The following is a 25,487-nucleotide window of genomic DNA, read 5'->3' on the forward strand; positions in this document are numbered from 1 at the left end:
CGTTCTGCTGGCAAAGACGTGCCATAATCCATCTCCTACTAGTTCGACCTTCGACCCTTACTTAACCGTAAGATGCGCACTTTAATGAACGTAAGTAGATAGTACATCACTATACCGTTAGAGATAAGTATTCCCGGTTTGGGAACCTCTTTACCCTAGGCTTGCAAACGTGCTACATCTCGCGAGGTGCTTTTCAAGATCGAAAAAATCAATGAGCTTTGAAAACATAAAATAAGCATTCGAACAAGTATTATAAGAAGCTCGTAGCTTCGAATTCTGCGAGGAGCATTCGCAGTTTTTCGAGTGATGCCCTTGTCCTTAAATAAATCTCTTCAGCATTTCAAAGTGCATAATGCTTTCGGGACACGTTTGAAGATATCCGTCAGTTTTTTTTTTTCGAAGCTTTGGGATCTGGGGTCTTCAACAGGCCAATGAACTTTAAGTAAGACACGAATTTTAGGCACTGTACAGAAATGAAATGAAATCAACACATAGAGCGAGTTTCAATCGACTGTCGTAAAACCAAAACCAAAGTAATTACTTTGGCCAATCAAAAAGGACGGAGACAATCCAGTAAACCAATCAAAACTCGAAGTAATTACACGTAGCCGACACAAAGCACGGGAAAATGTGCACGCGCGAGCCACAATTGGTTTTGGTTTCACTACTCATTGGTTGAAAAAATGGCGCGAGAACTTTGAACCAATCACTGAGTGAAGTAAATGCAAAACCAAAGCAATTCGCTTGTTACTTTCGACACTCAATTGAAAACCCTTCTATCAAATCAGAGGTTGGTTTTTAATTAAGGAGAGGGTAAAACCGGAGTACCCGAAGGAAAACCTCTATAAGTGCAGAGTAGAGAACCAACAAACTCAACCCTCATATGACGCCGAGTCTGGGAATCGAACCCGGGCCACATTGGTGGGAGGCTAGTGATCTCACCACTGTGCCATCCCTGCTTCCGAAGTAAATTTTAAGGACCTCGCGGAACTAGAACTATAACAAATCTAATTTATTGAAGAGAAATGCCAAATTAACAATACTAGATATATTTAGTTGGAACACTTAGCGAATGGTCAGAATCATCGTGTTACAAGATCTTAGCTTATACCACATCCCCCTTCCCCCATTCAGGAAGGAAGGGCGAGACGGCGATGGGTGTTCCAACAAATGTGACCAGTATTGTAGCCTACCAAAGATATTAAGATGCTGGTTAACTTTTGACAAGGAGTTGAGATTTCGGTTGATTCCGTAACGTAAGAACCGTGCGTGTCTGGTCTTCTCGAGACAGAGGTGAGAGATGATTTCATGCAGACTGGAACGCCTAAATTGCTCTGTTGTAAACATGGCGGTTCACAGCACCAGTGAAGTTATCTCTCTGGCCTTTCTGTGGACGAATTCCAGGACCTACCGATACAATTTGAGCAAGCTTTGAAAGCTAAAAACTTCAATCGATGCTGTATTTTCCCGGTAGGACTGGGTGGCTCCACACTCATAAGAAAATCTATGAAATGAGAATCGGGGGTCTTCCCTTGTCATGGAACGGCTGAATTACCCAGAATTCCTTTTGGGCATGAAGGAGGCAAGCGGAGACTGGTCCTCATCAAATGAGGAAAAAGTAGCGAGAAGAAGATTTCTAGGCGGATACTAAGGAGTAACCAAGGTGCGTCCTGTTAACGTAGACTTTTTATCATAGGAAATTCGGCCTGGCCTTTAGTAATTTCTTGTCCAAGAAACGGTATAATGTAAATACGAGAGTAATGAGATTTATATTTGCGATTACCTGTCCTCTTACGTACCACTTAAGTCAAACTCTACATCTCTATGCAATAAGCGCATTCAAAATTTCTTCATATTATTGTATAAAAGTAGTTAAAGAAAGAAAAGGCTTGTCCTGCATATATGAAAAATACGTTTTCTCTCCCGTTCTCTTCTTACGCATGATGTTCGTGGAAATTACATTCTGTCCCTCAATAAACCTAGAACAACCAGTTATGGTCTTAGTTCTTTTTCTTACGTTTTTACTAAGTACGTTGCGAAATGCGCTACGTGAGTTTTCCCGTACCACTGAGTTTACTGGTTTTAAACTAATCCAGGGCCGGATTTTGTACAGCGGCTTTTCGTTTTGATTAATATATCTTTAAATATTATTTAATATTTAGTTATGTATCTGTATATATCATGTATGTTAGCTGTAATGTCTCGCAGATATTATTCTGAAATTCGAGATGAAATAAAGTTTTATGCATGCATGTATGTTACCTTGGGCAGGGCGCATGCGTGCACTTTGTAATCTGCGACTCCAGTGCTTACCATATGACAGATAAAATGACTATTCTCTTGAATATATAAGCCATCGAAGTCTTACGTTAAATTGTAATGACAAGGGCGTTTTAGAGCTGTGAGTAGGCGTGGGATTTGTCTCATATGGTTTAGGGGCCGACATATCCCTCCCTCAATGCCGTAGCGGGAGGCGAGGTCGGTAGCAGAAAGCAGCGAAGGGCCAACTGCGTCCAAAAGCGATCGCACGGGCCGAAATCCCGGGATGACTCGTTTGGTACGACGCTCCAGCGCCACGTCTGGAGGTACTGCATATTTTTCTCGTCTCGTCTTGAAACATTCCGTCAGCGCATGCGTGCGTAAATGTTCAGCCTCTCCGATATCTACAATACTAGACATATTTAGTTGGAACGCTTAGCGAATGGTCAGAATCATCGTGTTACAAGATCGTATTTTATACCACACCCCCCTTCCCCCAATTCAATGTTGTGTGAGAATTTTTCGGGCGACTACTAGTAGTTGTGGAAATCAACATTGGAGGAAGGGGGAAACGGGGATGGGTGTTCTAACAAATGTGACGAGTATTGTATTTGCTTCAAGGAAATTGACAAATCTGTAGAGGTGTAGATCAGAAGTCAAGTCTCTTTAGAAAAGAAGTAAACTTGCTACTAAGATAAACGGAATGTCTCTTCGCATACTTTGTATTTAAAAAGGTGGGCAGTTGGTCTGAACATGATGATAATCAAGGAATATGTGTTGGAGAGTTTTTAGAAGGCCAAATAATTATAAATACTATGTGGTGTGTAAAGGAACATCTTCAATATTCTGTGTACCGCATTTCCATGTAAAGTTGACTCTGTGTACTTTGATTAACGTAGCGTACACATGACATCATGGGCTTTACTTATTATCGAGACGAGAATCGAGCAAAATAAGGGCGATCTTCCCTGCACTGGTACTGATGTTGGCATTTGAAGGCGTGAGAACGGTTAGTGAAGGGAATAAAGTTAGAGAGGTGGGGTCGCTGACGTCTTGTGAGGTTCGGTTAATACTATATCGAGTGGTGCCGATGTGGAGCTGGTACCAACTCAAGAAGAATTTACATTTTTCGGGCGACTACTAGTAGTTGTGGAAATCAACATTGAAGGAAGGGGGAAACGGGGATGGGTGTTCCAACTAATGTGACGAGTATTGTAGGTAAAAACTGATTCAAAGTCAGAACGGATTTTAACAGCGACATAAGCGCCATGCAAAATCTGTCGTATAATTGCTGAGACTCGGTCGAAAGTTACCAGTATCTCTTTTTGGCCTTGATGGCCAACCAGTTATACCAGGAGATGTGTTGTCTCGCTCGAACAATTTAATTCAGAAAACAAAACAAAATAGCCCATTTCTGAGTTGCTGCATCATCGGTGCCTCAGTTTCAAAGCGAGTTGCTGGTGCACAACCATTCAAATGGAAATGAGTTTTGCCGGGATATCAATTGACCTATTATAGAAAAGTAAACAACGAAAAGAACTGTGTTGGGTTGAGCATGTTCGTCGTGATCGTGTAGTGGTAAAGATACAGGACCATAGATCCGGTCCCAGTTGTTCAAACGCTGGATAGCGCTATCCACTGGATAAATCACTATCCACTGGATAACTCAATTGGTTTTGCCAGTGTTTAGAGCAGTTTTCAATCGAGTGTCGTAAAACCAAAACCAAAGTTATTACTTTGGCCAATCAAAAAGGTTGGAGACAATCCAGTAAACCAATCAAAACTCGAAGTAATTACACGTAGCCGACACAAAGCGCGGGAAAATGTGCACGCGCGAGCCACGATTGGTTTTGGTTTCACTTCCGATTGGTTGAAAAAATGGCGCGAGAACTTTGAACCAATCACTGAGTGAAGTAATCATAAGCCAAAGTAATTCACTAATTACTTTCGACTCTTAATTGAAAACCACTCTATCCACTGGATAGTGATTTATCCGGTGGATAGCGCAATCCATCGTTTGAACAACTGGGGCCTGGATCCGAGTTCGAGTACCGGTAAGTGCATAGAGTAGAGTTCTTTGTTTCCTTACTAGCTACGTTGTAATGTTGATTAGTATATGAATCCAGAGACCGACAAAATGATACGAAACACTGAGAAAGAGTGTTGAAATGCGTAAGACAGTGCTCGAGGGAAGCCTGTTTCGATGATTTCAGTCCTTTTTGGGGTTTGATAGCTGCCTTAAACTAGGTAGAGTGCATATTAAACCTACCGGGTAAAATGAGGATCACCAATTTACCGTGATTCCTCAGTATTTCTCTGCGCATCCTGTACTGCGCATATGGTGCGTCAATATTTACAAACTGGTCAAATATGCAACATTGCAAAATATGGCGTACGTCGATCACACACGCTGAAACAGTTCTCAAATCACGTGAGAGAAGTTGTGAATGACCCATAACTGTTTGCGAATAAGCGCGCGCATTTCGAGAACATGGCGAATTTTGTTGTTTCGATCTACGATAATCGAGATAGGTACGATGGTGTTTTTCTCTTAAAAAGAGCACGGTGACCTATATTTTTTATTGCATAATTTTTGTGTACAAATTATCCCCTTTAAACAAAAAAAAATTGAAAAATTACCAGAAGGAAAAAAAGATTTCGCTAGAGCCCATTACCCAGGGATGGAAATTATGATCTTGAATACAACTTCTCGAGAAACGTTTTGAGTCGGCGTCGTTTTAAGTTGAGTGATTTTTCCATAAACTATATAAGACAATGTTTAATGTGCTCTAGACTTTCTACCTATCAGGTGTTTTTTCAAGAGTGACTTTAAAAACCCTCTCGTTTAGATCAGTACCGCAAAATGTACGCTGAGCCTATGAAATAACGCGCGTGTTTAGTATCATGGCCCATTCTATCTCTTAAGCAAGCACGGTGACTTAGGGAACATTCAGGGAAAGTTTCAAGAAAATCATTTGGCACCTTTTTTTTTCCTGAGGAATCAGACGGATTTAACATGGACGGATCATGTTCAGGGACCTACAACATTCACGGCAAACGGAACAAGTCAAAGTGAAATTTGCATTTTGCCAAAAATCAAAGAAACTTATCGCATTTTAATCACTTTCTTCCGTTAACTACAGATATCAACAGAATTTTCCAAAAAGACAAACGGAAGAAAGAGAGAATTTTTATTCTTTTTTGACAACAGTTTTCGTTTCAAGACTATACCCTGACTTAACTGTTTGCTAAGTTAATTATAATGTGTTGTGATTTACGACGAAAAAAATTCTTAATGTTTCGTTAATGACTCCCAGGGCGAAGCTTGCTATCAGTAAAGACTCTGAGATCATAAAAATATGGATAATCCTGCCTGTCCCTTCTAAATTTGCACCACGCCTAGCAACAGCTTAAAAGCAAGCTTATCTTATTTCCACAAACACATTTGTCAGTGAAAAAAAAAAAGAAAACCTCACGTTAACCTTTTCTTTTCAGCCAAGATATAAACAACAGATTAGCAATGCTCCGGAGCCATTTTTTGGGTTTGTGTCTGCACAGTGACAAGGAAATCGTTGACGCGCCAAGGAATTGGAAAATAAACAAGTTTCTAATAGTGATTTGTAAGACGGAAGTTAGGAAACCTCGAACCGATCACGCAAAAAAGCAATTCGGCTTATCTTTTCACTTATCAGTTCAATCTTTCAAGGGTAGGCCTGGATCATTTCCTCAAATGGATTATTTGTTACTTACAACCTTTGACCAAGGAAATGAAACCTTGTGACGAAGTTTGCAAGTCAGTGACGGAAAACCATGTCATGACCTCGAAGTCTCTACGCCGTTTGGCTCTAGGACCGACAGTGATGAATCTATCCATTATTTTATCGGTTCAAATCGGTTAAATTAGCTCAGGTTGCTTGGGTAAGCTCCTTAGCTAGTTGTCTTCATTTAATTTATGCAGTAGTCAAAATCGAAAACTTGTACCAGGCCTTGAGTGCATTGCACGGAACCAACCACAGTTGGCCGACGCGGAGCATCTGAGGTTTTACGTGTTTCAACTTGTTCTCGACAAAGTGGGACGCAGACTTTGGGGAAGTCGCAACTTGATATGTTTCGTACTATGGCGTGGTTTATTCTACGAAGTACAACCAACCAACCATATGTGCGTAGCTGGTTGTGGCTAGTTTTGTTAGGTAAGTAAATCACACGTAATTAAACCAGGGCGAACTTGTTATGAATGATATTAAACATGTGTACTGCATCGGAACCTGCTAACCCCAAAATATCATGATTAAATTTTGACATTAGCGTGTATTTCAAGACTGGTAGAGGTTTAATTTTTCATTTCATCGTATATAAAATGAAATTATAAGTTTTGAAATGATTAAACTTACACATTCAACATTCAGTAGGAGTTTTTCCTGAGGAAGGCATCGCGTTATAAACAGATTTGCTTCAAAAGATCGAAGAGCTTGTTAAATTTAGTCACATCCTGAAATAATCAACCCAACATCCGCCATCATAATCTGATAAACTGGCAGTGTTAGTGTTGGGTGGCAAGAGCTAAGAGTGCTATAACGAGTTCATACATTCCTGGTACAATTTAGAATTTATAATCGATTATAAACTGGGGAAGAGTCGTCAAATCAAACTGAACTTGATATTATCTGGTATATTTGGCTCAACGATTAGCAAATTATGTACATACGCTAATGCAGCGAGAATTGCACACAACTGACCATCATCGATTTCTGCGATTATTGCACGTGTTAACTGAAATAATTCCACTGCTAAACTTACTTCGTAGAAGAACTCTACCAGAAAAGTCTCATTGTGAGAAAGTTGGACTATTCACTTCTAGAAAATAATTCTATCCTTGTGACCAATTTGCGTTATTTTTGCAAAGACTATACAGCTACTTTTTAGTATACGTAGTTTCATCTGTTGTCGCTCCGCTGTTGGTAAAACCTTAGGTTTTCAGTATTTAAACAACAAATCCGGACATAAATAAGATCAAAACTGTTTTGTTTATCGCAAAATACTGGAGCCGACTAAGAGATTGAGAAAACAAGGAAGCACCGTGAAGAGAACTAAGATGCTCAAACAATTACAACTTATGAGAAAGTAAAAAAAATATCCGACTCATCTGTCATTGTACTGAACTTTCATGTTTGACCCAAGTTCTACTCTTTCTTAAAAACAAGCACCTTTTTCTTGCGTGAAAAAATTCAGGTCAGATATGTATTAGATATCTAAGCTGCTTCCTTTGTGCTAGAAATCGCGTCTCCCTTTCCACTCGATAGGCCACAGCTATCTTTACCCCAAACGCTGGTTTACTTAAATAGGAGAGCGTTAAGAAGGTAGAAAAGAATAGATGATGTCATTTGCAGAGACAAGTTCGATAAGTGCCCCCATTTAAGGCTGGGATTATACATTTGTCACTTGATTCTTAAGACATTCAATTGTTTTTCTTCAAATTTCGTTGATTCTAAACCTTCTTAGAGGACCAGTTTATGTGACAAGTTATTGTCCACTCTGCTGATTACTTTGTAGTCGACTGAAATAATCTGCACGCGATCATTTTGGAATATCCTTTCATTTTCTACCTCTTTGCAAACACTGACAAATTGATTTCCAGATCATCAGATTTGGCAGATCAATGTGTAGTCTTGTTTCCGCTGCCGAGTGTATCCAAGGCTACCACAGGCAGCCCAAGCTCGGTATACGATTTATACCCTTTGTATGGGAAAATTAACTTTGAGCTTATAAATACTAAAATAAGCTGTCAATGCAGAAATAAATGTCACTTACCTCTACGTACAGTTGTCCTGGTCTTTTCTGTGAAATCGGAGGGCAAACTGTGTTTGTTTTAGACGGGTTTGTGGCTTACGAATTTTTAAGATGTCGCTAGTTGTCATTTCCCCTCATGAAGAGAAGAAAGGCTGGTGACTCGCGGCGGTCTCGTCCCACAAATTGCTCTCGCGTCACAAAGCAACGGTGCGAATCGCCATAAAAACGCCACAGCCTTAAGGCCAGATAAATTTCCTATCACATCAACTCCGCTCCGGGACCACACAGCGATTTTGGCGGATAAATTCCAAATATTGTTCGGCTTTCTATAATCTTCCCCTGCGCTCGGCTAGATGTGTGGCTACGGTCGTTATAGCTTGATGGCGATCGTATTATATTCTGCACTCTCATTGGCCAAGTGTTTCAAATTGTCCAATGAGAGTTGCGCAACGCGAGCAAAATGCGCTACTAAAGGGCAAAAAACTTGTACCGCGCAGAAATTCATTTTCAACTGACAATTTTGTTTTGCATTCCCGTCGTACAGAGTTTAACCGTCGATGAGAACGAGTTCGACACAAGTAAATAGCTTTAATGAGCAAAAAGAATGGCTTAGCTCGCCCCACCCATGCGTATCTCATTTTGTAAATTTCTTCACCGTTCTTAAACCGACGACATGAGGTTATGTGGAGTACTCGACGATAAACTTTTAGTTTTTACTCCAGACATCGATACCGTTAATTTAATTTTTAATTTTAATTTTAATTTTAATTTTATCTTGTTTTCTTTGCACAACGTAATGAAAGAAACCAATATATATCAATAAAAATAAGAATAGAAATTAAATGAAAATTACAAAACCACGATACCATTAACAAGTAAAGAAAGAAAAAAATGGTGCAAAGAGGAAGACTAGAAAGGAACTGACGAACCATACGAGCTAGTCCACCTTAAAAATACATTACAAAATAAAATAAAATTAAAAAATATATATTTAAACAAAAAGGAAAAATTCTAGTGTAAAATATATATAATAGAACATTATACCCATGAGGCCTTTGGATTGTCATAGAAATGCTATTCTTGGAAAGCTAAGGTGGTACACACTTTCCCAACCGAACAAAGGAAGAAAACACCACTTTTGATATAACTTTGCAGTATCAAAGTATTTCGTAATTAGGGAGTTTAAGCAAGGAGTGTAACTCAGCGCTATCATGAGAACTGTAATACACCAACGTTATCGTCAAGGCCTAAATTTAGTTATTTTCATGTTGTCTTCAACCTCAAAACAATCCGTTCATGTAATTAACCTGACCGGTGTTTTGTTGAGCGTCTTGATATAAGCACCCCCACTTCCATTTCCCGTGCGTCGTGAAAGCCACGCCTTACCATGTAATTTACAGTTCACCAGTTCCACTAATAATGTCAATTTTAAGGTTCTTTGATACTTGAATATAGGCTCCTGAAAATCGAGATGGTCTCTGAATTCCGGCACTTGAGAGCTAGAAGCGCTAGCGCTCTTCAGTAATCGTTTGGAACAAGTTGCGCACCATGATATATTCAATAACTCGAATATTGTTATAATTTTCATCGCATTATCGACACACGTTGACGTGTCACTTCTAAGTGTAAACTGTGAAAATCTGCGATTACGCACGGAAAATTGAGGTTCGCCGCAGGGATCTGAGAATGTGTGAAAAACTTTGTTATTATGTTAACGGTTTCAAAAAAGAATGCTTTGATGGTATTGAGTTGAGTAAGGGAAATGATTTAAAATGGTTATTCCACGCCCGCGAGTGTAATTACGTCTTTTATATCACGCAATTCGATCACGAACTTCGTCTCACTATTTTAATTTATTGAAAAACAAGAACTTTAAGTTAATTACCGACCAGGGAGAGTCGAGTTCCATTAAATGTTTACTGAATGCTGCTTCGTCTTTCATTAAAATTTGAGTACAAATCGCATGACTCGAAAAAGAAAATCGTATTTTAGGGCACGATGTTAATATAAAGAGTATAGGAATATTTTTCTCATGAAAAGGCGTTCATATATTTTGTATAATTTGAAAAATTAGTCTCCTTTGGAGTCCATGTCGTGAAATGCCATTAGCAAGTTTTACAGCAATTAGGCTTATAAAAATGTCAAGAAATTCCTCGTCGAGTTCTTACTCCACTGCCGGAAATTGCATTCATTTGTCGCAACAATTTCTGAGTTAGAGGAAGCGCTAATTAACTTAACCGGATCATGAAGAAAGTATTCCTGTTACGAGATTAATTAAGACGATTTGAGCATTTGATCTCTTTCCAATTTTTTTTGATCGATTTTGTTTTTGGTTTTCATGGATCGCGTTACTAATAGTTACAGATCCTTAGATCGAAATGGTAGGATAAGAGCGAACGAGAATAAGTTCTTCGTTTTGAATCTGTCCAAAGGTCGAACTTTTTGCAATCTCGACCCCAGAGCTCTTCTCTTGACTGAGGGAGAGAAGAGCTCTGGGGAACCTTGAAACAAAGTGTCTTCTCATTGGCTTTCGTGAAGAACAATCAAAAGCGTCTCTAATTGGTGCATTCATATTAGCACGAGGAGTGAGCAGGCGCCGTAAGGTTCAAATAGGTTCTGGTGACGAGAATGGAACTTTTTGTAGAACAAATCCTTGCCAAGTGCGCATGCTCAGTACTCGGGTTGCTGATTTTGAGGAGACGTGTGTTCACCAGACCAGAGAACAGTTCTTTCAAATGTGGTCTTATGCACGTGCTTATGTACGAATAACTTATGAAAAAACAAAGGAAAATTCCCTTGAGAACATCACATGATCTGAAATGGGAAAACAAAACGTAAAAGCCAAAGAGGTCAATTGTGCGAGGATGATTAGGGAACTTAATTCGAAATGGATCAGATTTGTATAATTCTCACTAACAAAACAGATTGTAACTGAACCTTATTTCAAAACTAAACCTACCTGGCAAGAGATTGTAATGCCCTTAATTATTAACGAAGCCTAATACATCACAAACGTTTACGTAACTGTCGTCTCCTGACATTATGATACACAAGTCTCACCTGAATTTCGTTGAGAAGCCATTCCTTTAAGAAACAGCTGTGGCTGCGGCTGTGGCAATAGCAACGCCACAAAACAATAATTTTGTTGGTTAAATGGGGAAAAATCATCTTGAGGTACCCAGCCTGATTCTCGTGTCACGCACCGAAGGGAGTAGAGTGCATGACACGAGCGACCAGGACCGTCTGAGAATCAGGCTATGCGGTACCCAACTGAAAAAAACGTAAAATAGCCAAGTGCTTTTGACGACGACTGAGGATTGAACAGAGAATCTTAATGATCATCTGTCTTGCCTTTGAAACTGTTATTGTCAATCCATAAGAAACTTCTTCCTAATTGAACAACGAGTTGGAATAATCACAAAATATTCCGATATAGCAGACAAGAGAGATTTAGCAAGGTGTTTACGTGAAACGACAAATGGAAAGGAAAGGAAAGGAACTTTATCTTGTTTAAGTGTTTATTCGTTCTAGTGCTGAAATTAACAACTAACGCAAATCAAGTCAAATGTTGGTTTTTGAGGAGGGGGTAAAACCCGAGTAAAAACCTCTCAGTGCTGCAGAGTAGAGAAAACCAACAAACTCGACCCACATATGACGCCGAGTCTGGGAATCGCACTTGGGCCACATTGGCGGGAGACGAGTGCTCTCACCACTGCGCCATCCCTTCACCCCAAGCAGGCAGGGTGTCGCTTGTCTCTATTTTGAGAAGTTGCCTGATCTCTGAATATAACAGGCTAGAAACGAGCTTAAATTGACCTGCTCCCAACTGTGTGGCTTAAAATTCTCCAGTTGCGAAGGTGACTATCAATCCGCTCCAATAAATTTGCTTATCTCTTTCCAGCAATAAAAATTGGCCGGTCACCGAGATCGTGTTTTCTATGTAGGCGTTTAATAGGATGTTCTCACATGGCTGTTTTGTTGTCATGGTGACTTATTACGTCACATCAATGGTGCATTTTGTTAAGAAATTATTGGTGTTTCACATGGTACCATAATATTGCCGTTACGTGAAACAGTCAGGTAGATTCAATCCTTCCAAATGGTACAGTTATTGAAAGTAGTGAAACTCTCGAGCCAGGCTTTTGCCTCAGTGCCGTAAACGCCACTGGCTAAATCTCTCTAGCGATTTCTTTTCTTTAAGGCTCTCTTTTTCCTTGTGTACTGAATAATATACCATTTTAAGGCCTGTTTAAACGGTTTCAACATTTGGTTCAATATGCATTCAACACTTTGTTGAACCAAATGTTCGGAGCGTTTGAACAGGTCGTCCAACATTAAAGAATGCGTAAACTATGTTGAAAGCTTGTTGAAAGTGTGTTCAATCAAGTTTAAATCGGTTTAAACTTTCATTCAAACATCGAACATCCTTTGTTCCCGAAAATGTTGAAGCCGTTTGAACACTCTGTTGAACAATTGTCATCATATCATCATATCATATCACATATATTTATTTACCTTCGGATTTTTAGAGTAGCTTGGTGTAGCTAATATCTCCGAGCATTTACCCTCCCAACCATGATACACCACCGAAGACAGACCACAACACCGGGAACTACATGCCCTACTCTTTGCGACAAGTGTGCGGGTTCTTTTACGTCCCACAGGATTATGAACATTGAAGGGTTGTGAGACGGGACCTCCGACGTATCGTCCTTATCCGAGAAGACTAGAGAGTCTAACCATTTGCAGATGTAATTACAAAGGCAGCACTTTCTCCTCAGTTTTTTAAAGACACTGAGTGTTGGTCCGGCCGGAGGTGAACACACGACCTCCCGCGTAACAGCCCGGAGCTCAACCAACTGAGCCACCGGTGCGCGGTAAAACACACGCATGCTCACATCAGACCGCAAAAGTTAATATGGCGTAGTTTATGTGGACGAGAGAGACTGGTTTCTAGTTTTTAATTCCTCGCAATCAAATTTCGCAAAAGAGTTGGTTCTTTCGTTGGCGCAATGTTGGAACCGTTTGAACGGCCACCGCACAACTTTGTTTTTTGATCCGTTCAACTATTGTTCAACTTTTGTTGAACGAATGTTGGTCAATTATTGAAACAGCCTAAACGGGCCCGTTACAGTTCTGCGTTCAGTAAACCAGGCCTTGAATAAAAGCGAGGCTGGAGTTGATCTTGTTTCTTATACAAACTCACTGCTTTGCTAATGTAAATAGAAACTCGTTAACATTACAACATGGTTTACATAAGAAAAGCAACGAGGTCTGTACCAAAGCAAAGTCAACTCCAGCCTCGCTTTTATTTAAAGGCCTGATACCTGAGCACAGAACTGTAAAATGGTCCATTGCGTTCGGCATAGGTCACTTTCAAAAATACCATAATACTCTTTGTTTTTGCCCTCGAAAATTTTGCATAAGCACTGTTTCCAGATTCTCTTGGGACTTGCAATGGTCCCGAGAGAAAAAAAAACAAGGCTAATGCATAATTTTGGAGGGCAAACAAATAGTATTATGGTATCTTTTGATAGTGGTCATTTAGGAGACCGCAATTTCTAATCTTGGGGGGATTCTAACACACTCACACTTTTTTTGAAAAATTAGAACAAATTTGATTGCAAACATTATTTTCTCTTTAGTAGGAGTGGACGTTTGAATGACTAGCTAACAATGAAACTACCTGCTTTTCAGTATCCTCGTTTATGACATCAGAATCAGGCTTGACATTCCTTCAGCACCCTACTTCCCAGACGGTTCAACAAGGAGGCCATGTCACCTTAAATTGCACCGTTTCAGCGCAGAGGAGAATCTCCTACGAATGGAAGCATAACAACAAAACTATAAGAACAAACAAGCAGTCGAGATTAACTATAAGAAGGGATGGGTCCCTCAGGATAACCAATGCAGATTTGGACGATTCAGGGATTTATCAGTGCACTGCAATTGTTACAACTAAAAGGAGCCAGACCGTTCTCAAAAAGGCTAGAAGTCACACAGCAAAACTGACAGTAGAAGGTACGTGTGGACGATCTTCTATCTTTTCTGCAACTAATAGACGGCACCTCTCTTGCTGGCTTTCTCTATTGCTATTACCGGCCATAATACAAGAAAATAACGTCATTCACGTTAGTTGGTATAGGCGTCACAAAGTGACCCTGTGACCATCACCTACCGAAGTTCTTAGGCTTATTAAAAGGAAACCTCCACTAAAACCAGAAAATAACTTTAAACCACAGAACGTACATAATGTTTACAACAATAATTGTTTGAACTTTTTCCAATTTTTTTTTTGTATCTGAAATAAATAAATTTTAAAAACGCTTTTTTGGTTTAAATTTCAAATTTCCCGGGCGCCACGATCTTGACCAATTGTGACGTGTCGTGGTTTCCCTGTAACCTCTTTGTGTGAAGACAAGTTAGAAGGGAAAACAGCTCACTTTCGGTTGCTGTCCGCCTCTCAAAAACGTCGCGTTTTTAGTTTTGTAGTAGATCGAGTATTCTATTTATTTCTGTAGAGTTTGTCAATTTTTAAATAAAGTTTTATCAAAACGTCACGTGCTATGTCTATCTGTACCAACGCTACCATCAAGAGAGAACATCATATGAACAAGACACCATTCGCGCTCTTGATGCTGCTAAAAAATATTCTAAGGATGAAATCGCCGCCTATCCTTATTCGACAAGACCTTTAAGTGAAGCTATGATCTTCGCAGTTATGAGAGCAATTTTTGCAATTGCGTAGAGAAGCCTGAAAAATTTAGGACTTCAACGGGGTTTGAACCCGTGACCTCGCGATTCCGGAATCGCGAGGTTTTCAGGCTTCTCTACGCAATTGCAAAAATTGCTCTCATAACTGCGAAGATCATAGCTTCACTTGAAGACCTTTAAGCAAGTAAAACTCAAATTCGAGACTGTAAAGTCGATCTTCCACGTGACTATAAAATCAACAGATTAGCTGGTAAGCATTACAACTCGTGGTTTCACAAGCTACAAAGTCGGTTCAGAAGTCACAACAGGAGAAGTTAGGAGGGAGGGATCGAAGGTTTTGGTTTGAGACCTGTATTGAAAGACCCAAACCGTCTGCAAAGCAAGAATTTGATGCCATTTTGTCGCTCCGTAATCCGTTTTAACAAGTCGCCCCGCTACTTAACGAGCGGATCATTTCAGATTAAGCACGGAGACGGTTTTGGACCGAGAAATGAGAGGCGCCATTCTTTGTTGAAAGGACAAAGACATTTTGTTTTTTGTAAATTCTGGGTCTTTCAGTTTCATGTCCTCGTTCACGAAAGGTACACTGTCACCCTTAATTCGATGCGATTTTCCTTCGGAACAACCCAAATCAGGAGCTATATCACCCTGCAGAAAAATGTTTCTTCTTTCAGATACCCATAGGGGGAGGCAACATCATACAGTTTTCCGATTTCTGTCAAGGTCCAATGTTTTACAGTTCACTTAATCCCGAAATTACTTGTTTTCCTTCTTTAGCGTCTCAGAGAACTGAGCTCAAAGAATCACTTTTTGAGAAGTATTAATTTCTTTATAAACGTTGGAATCGTTGTAGTCGGTTCTGTTAATCTGTTGAATGGTGAGAATTCTCCCAGCCCTCTTCGTGTTTAGATCAGGCTACGCAAACAATCTTCCGTTGCTTCATGGGTTTGTTGTAGCCGTAGCTGTAGTCATATTGGCATATGATGTTCTAGAGGAGACATGACAAGCTCCAAATTAGTAATGGGTTTCTGGACATTTCGTTGCACTGTTGAGGTCTGTTCAGTACAAAACACTAAATAGACAGCACTTCATAACACTAAATAGACAGCACTTCATAACTGTCAAACGGTGAACGCGAGTCTAAAATTTGCGTTTTGTCGAAAACCAAAGAAATGTGTTCGGATTTAGCTGGTTTTTTAAATTTTTTTGCACAGATAACGAGTAGATTCTCTCTTCGTTTGTTTGCTTTTCTTTAGGAGAGAGAAAAGGTAAACAGAACCTACACTGTAACAAGAAAATAACTTTAAACCACAGAACATAATGTTCACAATGAAAATTGTTCGATTTTTCCAATCTCGGGAAGTGTTTGTATCTAAACTAACTTGAATGAATTTCAAAAACGCTCGTTTTGGTTTTCAACTTTCCTGGGCTCCGCCATGATCTTGACGAATTGTGACGTGTCGTGGTCTAGGTCTATAAGGGCAACAGTACAGGTCATAATTATTCAAGATGGCTGCGCCAGGGAAATTCGTAAGTGAAAATAAGACTAATAAGGGATTTTAAACTTTTTTTTTTCAATCCAAACACTTTTTTGGAGAAAATTTGTAGAGCAAGTTTGATTGCAAACATTGTTTTATTAGGTTTAGAATTATTTATTAGTCGGAATTGAGGTTGCCTCTTTTTCCCTGCTGTTTTATCATCAACGCGGTGCTAAAACTCTCTTTTCCTTTGCCTTTCTTTGTAGAGTTCTGTTGGAAACAGTTTCCCTTCATTTCATTTCAGGTATGTGCAATAAGGCTGAAATTGTAACTCGGCCTGTTCACACTACAAAGTTTACTGCAGGAAAGGAATTATCGCTTCTTTGTCGCTGTCGCAGTTCCAGCATAGGAACCGTACGATGGATTAAGAATGGGGATACAGTCATCCCAGTCGAAGGTCGCATCTCTATGGATCAGAGAAGACTGAGTATAAATGGCACAAGTTTTGCTGACAGTGGAAATTACACTTGTTATGTGACAGCTGATAAACTGGGAACAGCCAAGTCGGAGAAACTTGAAGTCTGGGGTAGGTGTTCCCTTCTACGGTATACACATACTCTTTTGGTATAAGAACGTCTGATTTTGGGGCTAAGGCTGACAGTTCTTATAATTTTTTTTTCGATTTGAGCCTGAAAACGTTCTTCAATTAAATTGTTCTTAAAATTGTGTGGTACACTGTTGCTAAGTTCGACTACAGAGTTGTTCTTGTGTGTATCATGCAATAAGAAAATTGCTAATGTTAAAAAACGTCCCATTTATGGATGCAGGGATGGCGTAATGGTGAGAGCACTCGCCTCCCATCAATGTGGCCCGGGTTCGATTTCCAGATTCTGCCTCATATGTGGGTTGAGTTTGTTGGTTCTCTACTCTGCACAGAGAGGTTTTTCTCCAGGTACTACGGTTTTCCCCTCTCCTCCAAAACCAACATTTGCCTTGATTTGAATTAGAGCGGTTTTCAATTGGCTGTCGAAAGTAATTAGCGAATTTCTTTGGTTTTTCATCAATTCACTCAGTGATTGGTTCAAAGTTCTCGCACCATTTTTTCAACCAATCAGAAGTGAAACCGAAAACCAATCGTGGCTCGAGCGTGCACATTTTCCCGCGCTTTGTGTCGGCTACGTGTAATTACTTCGAGTTTTGATTGGTTTACTGGATCGTCTCCTCTCCGTCCTTTTTGATAGGCCAAAGTGATTACTTTGCTTTTGGTTTTACGACACTCGATTGAAACTCACTCTAATTGTTGATTTCAGTTTACAGTGTCTCCAATTAGCGCCTCAGCGCTAGAACGACTATATAGACACTCAAATAAAGTTCCTTTCCTTTAAGTTCCTATCCTTTCCCTAAGTATTTGAGTTCCTGATAGCGGACTATAGTTTCACATTTCTTTTACCTTAAAATTTTATTACGCATTAGTGTTTATACCTTATTCCTAAAACTGGGGAGACGTCTAGGGTATCTCGATGTAAAATATTCACTCGATCTGCGGCTGCAAGCCGTCATTTGTTAATCGATGTCTGGCAAGAGTCCAAGATGAAACATAAGCCACGAGTAAGGGAAATGGTAAATGTCTCATCGACAGACTGATGCTATTTCTGATTGTCTCATGTGCAGTTGGTAAGAAACCTCAGATCATAAGGCCTCCTCCGACCAGTTCACCGGCCGTCAAAGGGTTCGCAATGTCCTTGAATTGCTTAGCAACAGGTACACCACCTCCCATGGTACGCTGGTATTACATTGGCCCAATGTGGTCCGAACACGTGAAAAAATCCATAAAAAATGATTCTACATATAGTGTCTATCAGAACGGGACGCTGATCATAAGAAACGTTGAAGCAAGGGAAACTGGCTTTTACGAGTGTACCGCCAGCAATTTGATGGGAAGTACGACCAGGAAATGCAAGGTCTATACACCAGGTAAACTTGGGACGTTTTTGAGATTTTCGGGTAGTTTTCCTTTTAATATAAAGTGCTTAATTGAGAGTCAAAAGTAATTTCGCGATTATTTCGATCGGTGTAATATTTGCATAAAAAACCGACAAATTATTAGGGGGTAAACAGCGCTTATTCTTCCGACATTCTTGGTGAAACTCCCAATTTTGAAACTGAAATTGCATGAGATCATCTGGGATATCGCGCTCAACTTTTCATAGATATTTCAATTCACTACTTGCACAATCCCATAATACACCTCTATTACCCCCCAAAACTTTTGCATAACCATTGTTTGCAATTTCTCATGGGACATGAAAGTCGAAAACAATGCCGATGCAGATTATTTTTGGGAGGGAGGGGGCTAAAAGAGGTGTATTATGGGATTTGTGCAAGAAGTGAATTGACTATTTTCACCATCCCATAAAGCAAGGGTCTTTACATAAAAACAATACAAGTTAATTACTCTTGGGACTGCATGACGCTTCGGTGAACTGGATATCAATTGTTCTAATGTAAATAACTCCCCCCCCCCCCCCCTTCCTGCCAAAATGAACCGTATTATGGGATTGGTGAAAAAAGCAATAAGTAAACCACGGCGAAAATAGGGCGGGCGGAGAAAAGCCCTGGGAACGAGGTTGTATGCCACGTGTTAGCAATGCCCAGCATACCAGATGAGAGTGCAGGAGACTTTCTTGCGGAAGTCGCGGGTTCGAACCCGGCCGGAACAACGCTTAAGATCCTAAGGTAACTGAGGAAAAAGCGCTTCTTTTGAAATTTTCTCCGAAAATGGCAGAGCTTTCAGATCCTCTTGGTTAAGGCGCAACTTCACATATAACTTTGTGAGACGTTATTCGTCATGCGTGGTCGATCCCAGACTTTGAAAAAATCTTCTAAACTGGTAGACTATCGATCGGTCAGACACATAGATAATCGACAATATATATAGCCAAATTGGACGCCGTCCAAGAGCAGAAACAAGTAAACTGGGTAAAATTACTCAGTCCCGATTTTTTGGAGGACTTACTGGTTTACGATGTGCATAATATGCTGACGAGGCAAAATTTGTAAAAGGAAAGATTCTTTTATAGTAGAAAAAGCAAAAGAGGACGAGGAAAGAGAACGGATGCCCCATATATAGGCCTCTTCCAATGATAATTCCTTCTTTAATCTTGAAGCACCTGATTGGCCAGTTGTAATCACGTAATGAAGTTTTAAATATGCGCGGCATTGGGAACGAGAACTTAAAATAGCTTTGGGAAACTAAAAATAGATTTAAAAAACTATGATGGGGAACGGGGTTCCGTACTCTTACATCATAATCTCTTGGTAAACCTAAATAACTCAGCATTTTGTTTTCATTTGACATTACAGTAAATTTCATAACGAAACCCAAAAACACAACGGTAGTGAAAGGGAAATCTACAGTGTTGCGATGCAACGCCACAGGAACACCAGAACCTACGATAACCTGGGTAAAGGAGCAGGGTGGAATGGACAAAAAGAGGTTGAAGCAACTGGCCAATGGAAATCTCCACATAAGAGATGCGCGTATGGCAGATGCTGGACATTACCTTTGTATCGCATCTAACATAGGAAATTTGAAAGAAGTTGAGGTCTCTCTGCGGGTCATAGGTATGCTGCTCTATTTCAAAATGCGATTCGTGTTGAGTAAGAGCAGGCGCTTTTGCAAATAATTGGTACCTCGTTTACTTAGACCTAGTTACCTTTAAATTTTTATCGTCCTGATAAATTTAAGAGTTAATTTATGCACTTGTGACGTTATCGGAGACTCCACATTTAATGCACATAGTTGGATGCGTGACAATTTTGATAAGAGTCACGAAGTGTCTGCTTGGCCTCCTCCAATGGCATCTCAGAATGCATACATTTAACGTCACAAAATGTCCCCAAAATTCCGATCAAGTAACGATTCACAGCCGCATTTACGCTCACCTCAAGTTGAGATAGAGAAAGATGTGAGTTGTCAATCATCTCATTTCAGAAAGTGACGTTGTAAAACTGAGCCATTCGCACAAACATAGCATCGAAGCGTTCCTGGGCTCAAGGAGAAAAATTACGTGTGAATTCCATGGAATACCGCCAATCAAAGTCACGTGGTCCAAGAAAGGTCCAGAGGAGTTGCCAGCCCGAGCGGAGAACCATGGAAACTCTTTGGTTATTAAAAAAGTGGCACTCACCGATGCCGGTCAATACATCTGTAATGGCTCTAACGCCTTCAGTTCTGAAACAGCGTATGTCAACGTTTCTGTTTATGGTAAGTAATATAAGGTCACGATGGTCACAGGCGCACCATGCCATTTTGAAAACCTTGCGCCTGCGATCATCGTTAAACTGACTGCGAATGAATAGACCATACATGTGTTTTGCGATGATGACTCGTGGATTACTCGGACTGTGATCCGTGGAGTCTGCCTATGACGACGCTCTTCCGATTACAAGTTCGGATGCTCGGCCTCTAAGCTATAGGAGACTCGTAAAGAGGCCGCTGAACTAGGCTCGATACGTCCTGCTATTCTGCTGGGACTGAAACTGTCGGAAATGTCGCACACTTTCAAGTGTGATGTAAAAGGAGACGGCGAATGTTGACTCGAGTAAACGAAAGGAAGTGTCCTTTTTTCGATGATGACTTCTATAACGTTACAGTAACACGATATTTATGTTTAAAGAGGGTCGACTCGAGCTCACTAAAAAGCAGCCTCGTTGTCATTAGAGAGATAAAGAGACGACCACAACTAAGGCGGCAAAAGCGTCCCTAACTAAGATATAACTAAAGTATCAGTTAAGTATTTCACGATTATTCCATGTTGTTTATGTTGTACAATATAGCCCGAAGTATCCTATAGAGTGTTTTCACGTGACGTCACGGCAGCCATGTTGGTACGCCTAACTAATCCTCCGGGAATCGAGCCTATTATCATGCGAACGTTTCCTTTTGTTTCGGTGGAAAAACAAGGTTCCTGATCACTTGAGTGAAAACACTCTATAACTGTATTTATAAGGACGGATAAAAAAATGAAATATACGCTGTTGTCTTCTCACGTTGTCGAGGAGACTAAATTTGGTCATTTAACGTTCTTCGGGAAGTGTTGTAAATGCGTGCCACACGTGCAACGCGATAATGTTTCTTCTTTTAAACGATAACATTATTCTTTTATGGCATTTTTTTTTTCGGTGCTGTAGCCGTGGGCGTTTCTTAATCGCCCTGTTTACAGGACAGAGCACTTAGTAATAACCTGTAGACATCTTTAGAGAGCTTCCAACGTCAAACCTATTGCCACTCTTGGTTAGAATCGTGCCATCCCTAATCCAATTCGATTTTCAACAGATCCTTTGAGATTCCTGCATGAGCCGGAAAATCAAGCCGCATTCATTGGTGAGTCGGTTTGGTTCCACTGTGTGGCCACAGGTAGCCCACAGCCTAAAATTACATGGCTCAAGCATGACCAGGGAAGGCGGCCACTGGATGCCGAAAAGTACAAGGTGTACAAAAATGGTTCTCTTAACATAAGAAACGTGACGTCCAGCGATAGAGGACGGTATTTCTGCATTGCTGCGACGCGAGTTGACTTAAGACAGAAGACAGTGCATCTTTTTGTGAAAGGTAATTTACTTCCTGAATTCGAAAACCCCATATATTGTAAATATGTTGTAGGCGCGAATGTTGCAAGCTATTATCAAGTCAAACGGATTTTAAGTGTGTTCTGTCGAAGAGCGATCACTCTATCATGTTTAGTGGTTCCTTTTATTTGTTACAAACACTCCATTGAAAGATTTGGACCTCCCTCTTACCCCGTTCTGCAAAGGGACTACAACTTGGGAACAGAATAGTTGGAGGCCACCAAACCATTAACCACTAAAATTTCTTCGATTTGCAGACCATCCAAAGAAGGACGATGCAGGGCCTATTCAAGTAGCAGCGTCAAATTCAGCTCGCAAGGCTTATAGCTATAAATTCATGGTTGAAATCGTTTCTTCAACAGTTTTAAGTACAATGGCTAATGTTCATTTCCGGTGAAAAAACCCGGACTATGCACAGGAAAAAAACACCGCCACTTATTAGCACTCGACAACAACAAGTGTTAAGCACTTAAACTGGGCTTTCAGAGAAAAGAAGAGAGATCTTAGAAACCAGGATTTTCTTTGTTTTTGAGTGGTCTAAGTTTAAAAAATGATGACAAGACAAGAACAGTGTAAAGATAGTTAGCAATGGACTTAAGGGTCAATAAATATAAGTGGTTTTCACATGACGTCATCGCCGCCATGTTGGAGTGGACGAAACAAAAGATCTCTCGATCATTGGCTCCTTTTGTTTGTCCATCAGCAATTGTGCATTACATCATCGTTATCTGTGTCTCTAGAAATTGGTTGCAAACCACCTATTGGCCGAGTCGGAAAATACTAGAATATTCTTTGTTTGTCCCCCCAAATTTTGCATCAGCATTGTTTCCAGTTTCTCTCGGGACTTACAATGGTCCTAAAAGAAACAAAAACAACGCCCATTCTTTGATTGCACTCACGTGATAAGACGGCCATTTTGGTGCCAAAACAATAGAAAAATGTAGCTCAAATTTTGCATAATAATAGAGTCAAATTCCCAAACGACTTTTTCACTTTTGTTCTTTCAAACCAACATGGCCGCCGCTCTGACGTCAGGAGCAATCAAAGAATAGGCCATTTCCGAGTTCATGTCTGCCTCCTCTTCAAAGCGAGTCTAAGTGCGAAGTTTTTCTTATGAAAATTGGTTTTCATTCATATGTAAAGTAGAACTAATTACCATTACAAAGACTTCGCACTTACACTCGCTTTGAAGATGAGGCAGACATGAACTCGGAAAAGGCCTATTCAAAATCTGGGAGGACAAACAAACAGTATTATGGTATTTTTCGCTTCGGCAAATAGTTTTTTTCGCCCTCAAGTTTAGCAATTTGTAATCTTGTCAAGACAATTCAAGGCCAAAGAGTGGCAGCTGTAAATAGAATGAAAAAACTTATTTTTAGTGGCAGATATAAAATGATGAGAGGAGGGTGGGGTTCCCTCACTTGAAAACGAATTATTAATATTGTTGTCATAACAGACTGTAAAATTCGGGTGCTAAATTTTTTGTTCCTTCTTAGAATATAAGGAAACTTATGAGGGTGATAATAATTTTATAGCGTGTTTAATAGAGGCGTTTCGGTTAATTAGCATGCACTCTGTGTCCAAATAACAGGCTCCAGTTGTTTAAGGGCTGGATAACTTTATCTTAAGTCGCTATCCAAAGTGCAAAATATTCTTTGTGTTAAAACAATGACGAAAGGTTTCGAACACGCGTTTACTTAGGTGCACTCAGAGTATCCATATTCACAGTTACACGAGCAAATCCTAAAAGCCTGGTTTTCATTAGCGACCCGAGCACAAGTCCATGAATAAGAACGCCCGGGATTTCTCGCTTGGTCCCGCAAGATCAAAAATCGTTCGTTTTTTTTTTGCGTGTTTATGGACCTCGACTTCGTCTCGGTCCATAAACACGCAAAAAAAAAAGAACTTGGCCAATATCCAGCCATCTTGACCGACCAAGCTTGGTCAATAACCCATATTTATTTCACCATGAAAACGGAGTTGGCGCAAGCATAAGCACAAGGATCAGTTTTTTTTTTCCTTTTCCTTGCGCATGCGCTTAAGCTTGCGTCCGCTTGTGTCGCGCACAAAACGCAGCATAAGCACAAGGAAATTTCCTACGTCTGGCCAATTAAAGCACTCGTTCCAGATTCCCCGCGTCTGAGCGTTTGAACAAAATGGCGGATGCCGTGGTTTATTTCGATTCTTATGTCGAAGTTCGTTTTCACTAGCATAAGCCACTTATGCTTGTGTTTGCGTCGCTAGTGAAAACCAGGCTTAAATCTTTGCACAGATTGAAACTGTCGGATAGTGACTTATCCACCAGATAAAGTTATCCGGCCGGCCTTGAGCAACTAAAGCCAGATCACTTAAGAACATCAAAAAAAAAAAATTGGGGGTAGTCACGCATTTTTCAAACATCATTGATGGATAATATTTGTAAAAAGCTTTAAAATACAAAGCTAATTATGGCGTTATTTCTCAAATTGAAGCTTAATTATCTCTCAAAAATGCATGGTTATCACCAATTTTCTTTTTGGATACCAGGATTGCTTACTAAGATCTACTTTCTCCAGATCTGTATGAGTAAGGATCACCGACAGGAAACCCGAGTATCTCGAGATGCGCAGAACGTATGCGCAATAACAATAGTTGGCACCGTCCTTAATACTATTCATTCGGGAGTCACACAGCTGGGCGTCTATATTTTCTGTCGCTCCACGAGCCCATGAGTAAAAACGCGCCTCTCCCATAGAAGTCTATGGGTCAACCTTTGCGCATATCTTTCTATTTTTAGAACACCACGAGTTCTTCGGCTCTGCACGCATTGTTTATAATGGCTAATCAGAATCAACTTAGTGTCAACTGGCAAAGACAAAAATAGCAAAAACAATGTATGCAAATTGATGTAAATTGTGAGTCTGCTACGAGTAAAGGTTGACTCGAGGATATAGTGCGCAGGGAGGCTGCGACTTGTCGCCTAGTGTGTCCCGGCCTTTAAAGAAAGGATGTTCTTCGCGGTTCTGAAAGAAGGATACAAACTTATCATTTCTGTTGACTAGTTGTTACGAAAAATAGTATTGCGTGACAAGCGTTACTTTCTCGACCCTTCGCGAGAGTTCGTAGTTTGTTTATTTTTAGGTTCGTGCGTAAGCGTTTCTAAATCGGTGTGTTTTGTAATCTTTCTATTATTAGATTCATTACTAATTTAGAAAGTTCTAGAAATTTATTGTCAGAGTATATAAGTAGACGAGTCCAAGTGGAGTGTTTTTCTAACTAGTTTTTCACAAGCGATGAGAGTTGGCGTTGGCCGTGTTTAGTCAAGTGTGACAGAAGCTGTGTTTATTCAAGTTGGCGGAGGCCGTGTAAGTTTATTCAGTACGTGTTGTTCAGAGTTTTACTTCGTGGAAACTACGTTCATTTTTGGAATAAATCTTCTTGTTGTTGTTCCGACAACCCTGCGTTCAGTTTAGTTGCAAACTACCTTTCCTCAAAACGTTCGAACTCGTAACACTAGTGCAATCAGTCCCTTCAACAGGCTATCTCTAAAATGACACCAGCTTTTCTTAAAGACAAGTCCAACTGTGAATTATCATTTCTACCAACAGTACGAATAAAAGACTTTTGTATGTACCTTGA

General features: G+C 40.1%; 2 protein-coding genes across 2 annotated transcripts in view; one reads left to right on the forward strand and one right to left on the reverse strand.

Annotated features, from left to right (window-relative positions):
- LOC137979028 (zinc finger protein DPF3-like) overlaps positions 1-8,296 on the reverse strand; it is a 40,461-nt gene extending 32,165 nt beyond the window's left edge. The window contains exon 1 of the mRNA XM_068826183.1: positions 8,068-8,296. The gene's annotated coding sequence lies outside the window, so the exon portion shown is untranslated. The remainder of the gene's footprint in view (positions 1-8,067) is intronic.
- Positions 5,888-25,487, forward strand: LOC137979026 (matrix-remodeling-associated protein 5-like). The gene is made up of 8 exons (XM_068826175.1): positions 5,888-6,449; positions 13,744-14,067; positions 16,543-16,824; positions 17,910-18,212; positions 19,602-19,862; positions 20,233-20,505; positions 21,577-21,852; positions 22,127-25,487. The coding sequence occupies exons 1-8, from the start codon at positions 6,365-6,367 to the stop codon at positions 22,264-22,266; spliced, it is 1,944 nt and encodes a 647-aa protein (XP_068682276.1). The 5' UTR covers positions 5,888-6,364; the 3' UTR covers positions 22,267-25,487.

The sequence above is a fragment of the Montipora foliosa genome, chromosome 12 (assembly GCF_036669935.1).
Source record: "Montipora foliosa isolate CH-2021 chromosome 12, ASM3666993v2, whole genome shotgun sequence".
Taxonomy (NCBI): domain Eukaryota; kingdom Metazoa; phylum Cnidaria; class Anthozoa; order Scleractinia; family Acroporidae; genus Montipora; species Montipora foliosa.

Bases quoted from the DNA above. Each gene is read 5' to 3' on its own strand.
- LOC137979026 (XM_068826175.1), top strand. From the start codon at position 6,365: ATGTTTCGTACTATGGCGTGGTTTATTCTACGAAGTACAACCAACCAA. The intron at 6,450-13,743 runs GTAAGTAAATCA...CCTGCTTTTCAG, and splicing joins GTTGTGGCTAGTTTTGTTAG to TATCCTCGTTTATGACATCA. The intron at 20,506-21,576 runs GTAAGTAATATA...GATTTTCAACAG, and splicing joins TGTCAACGTTTCTGTTTATG to ATCCTTTGAGATTCCTGCAT.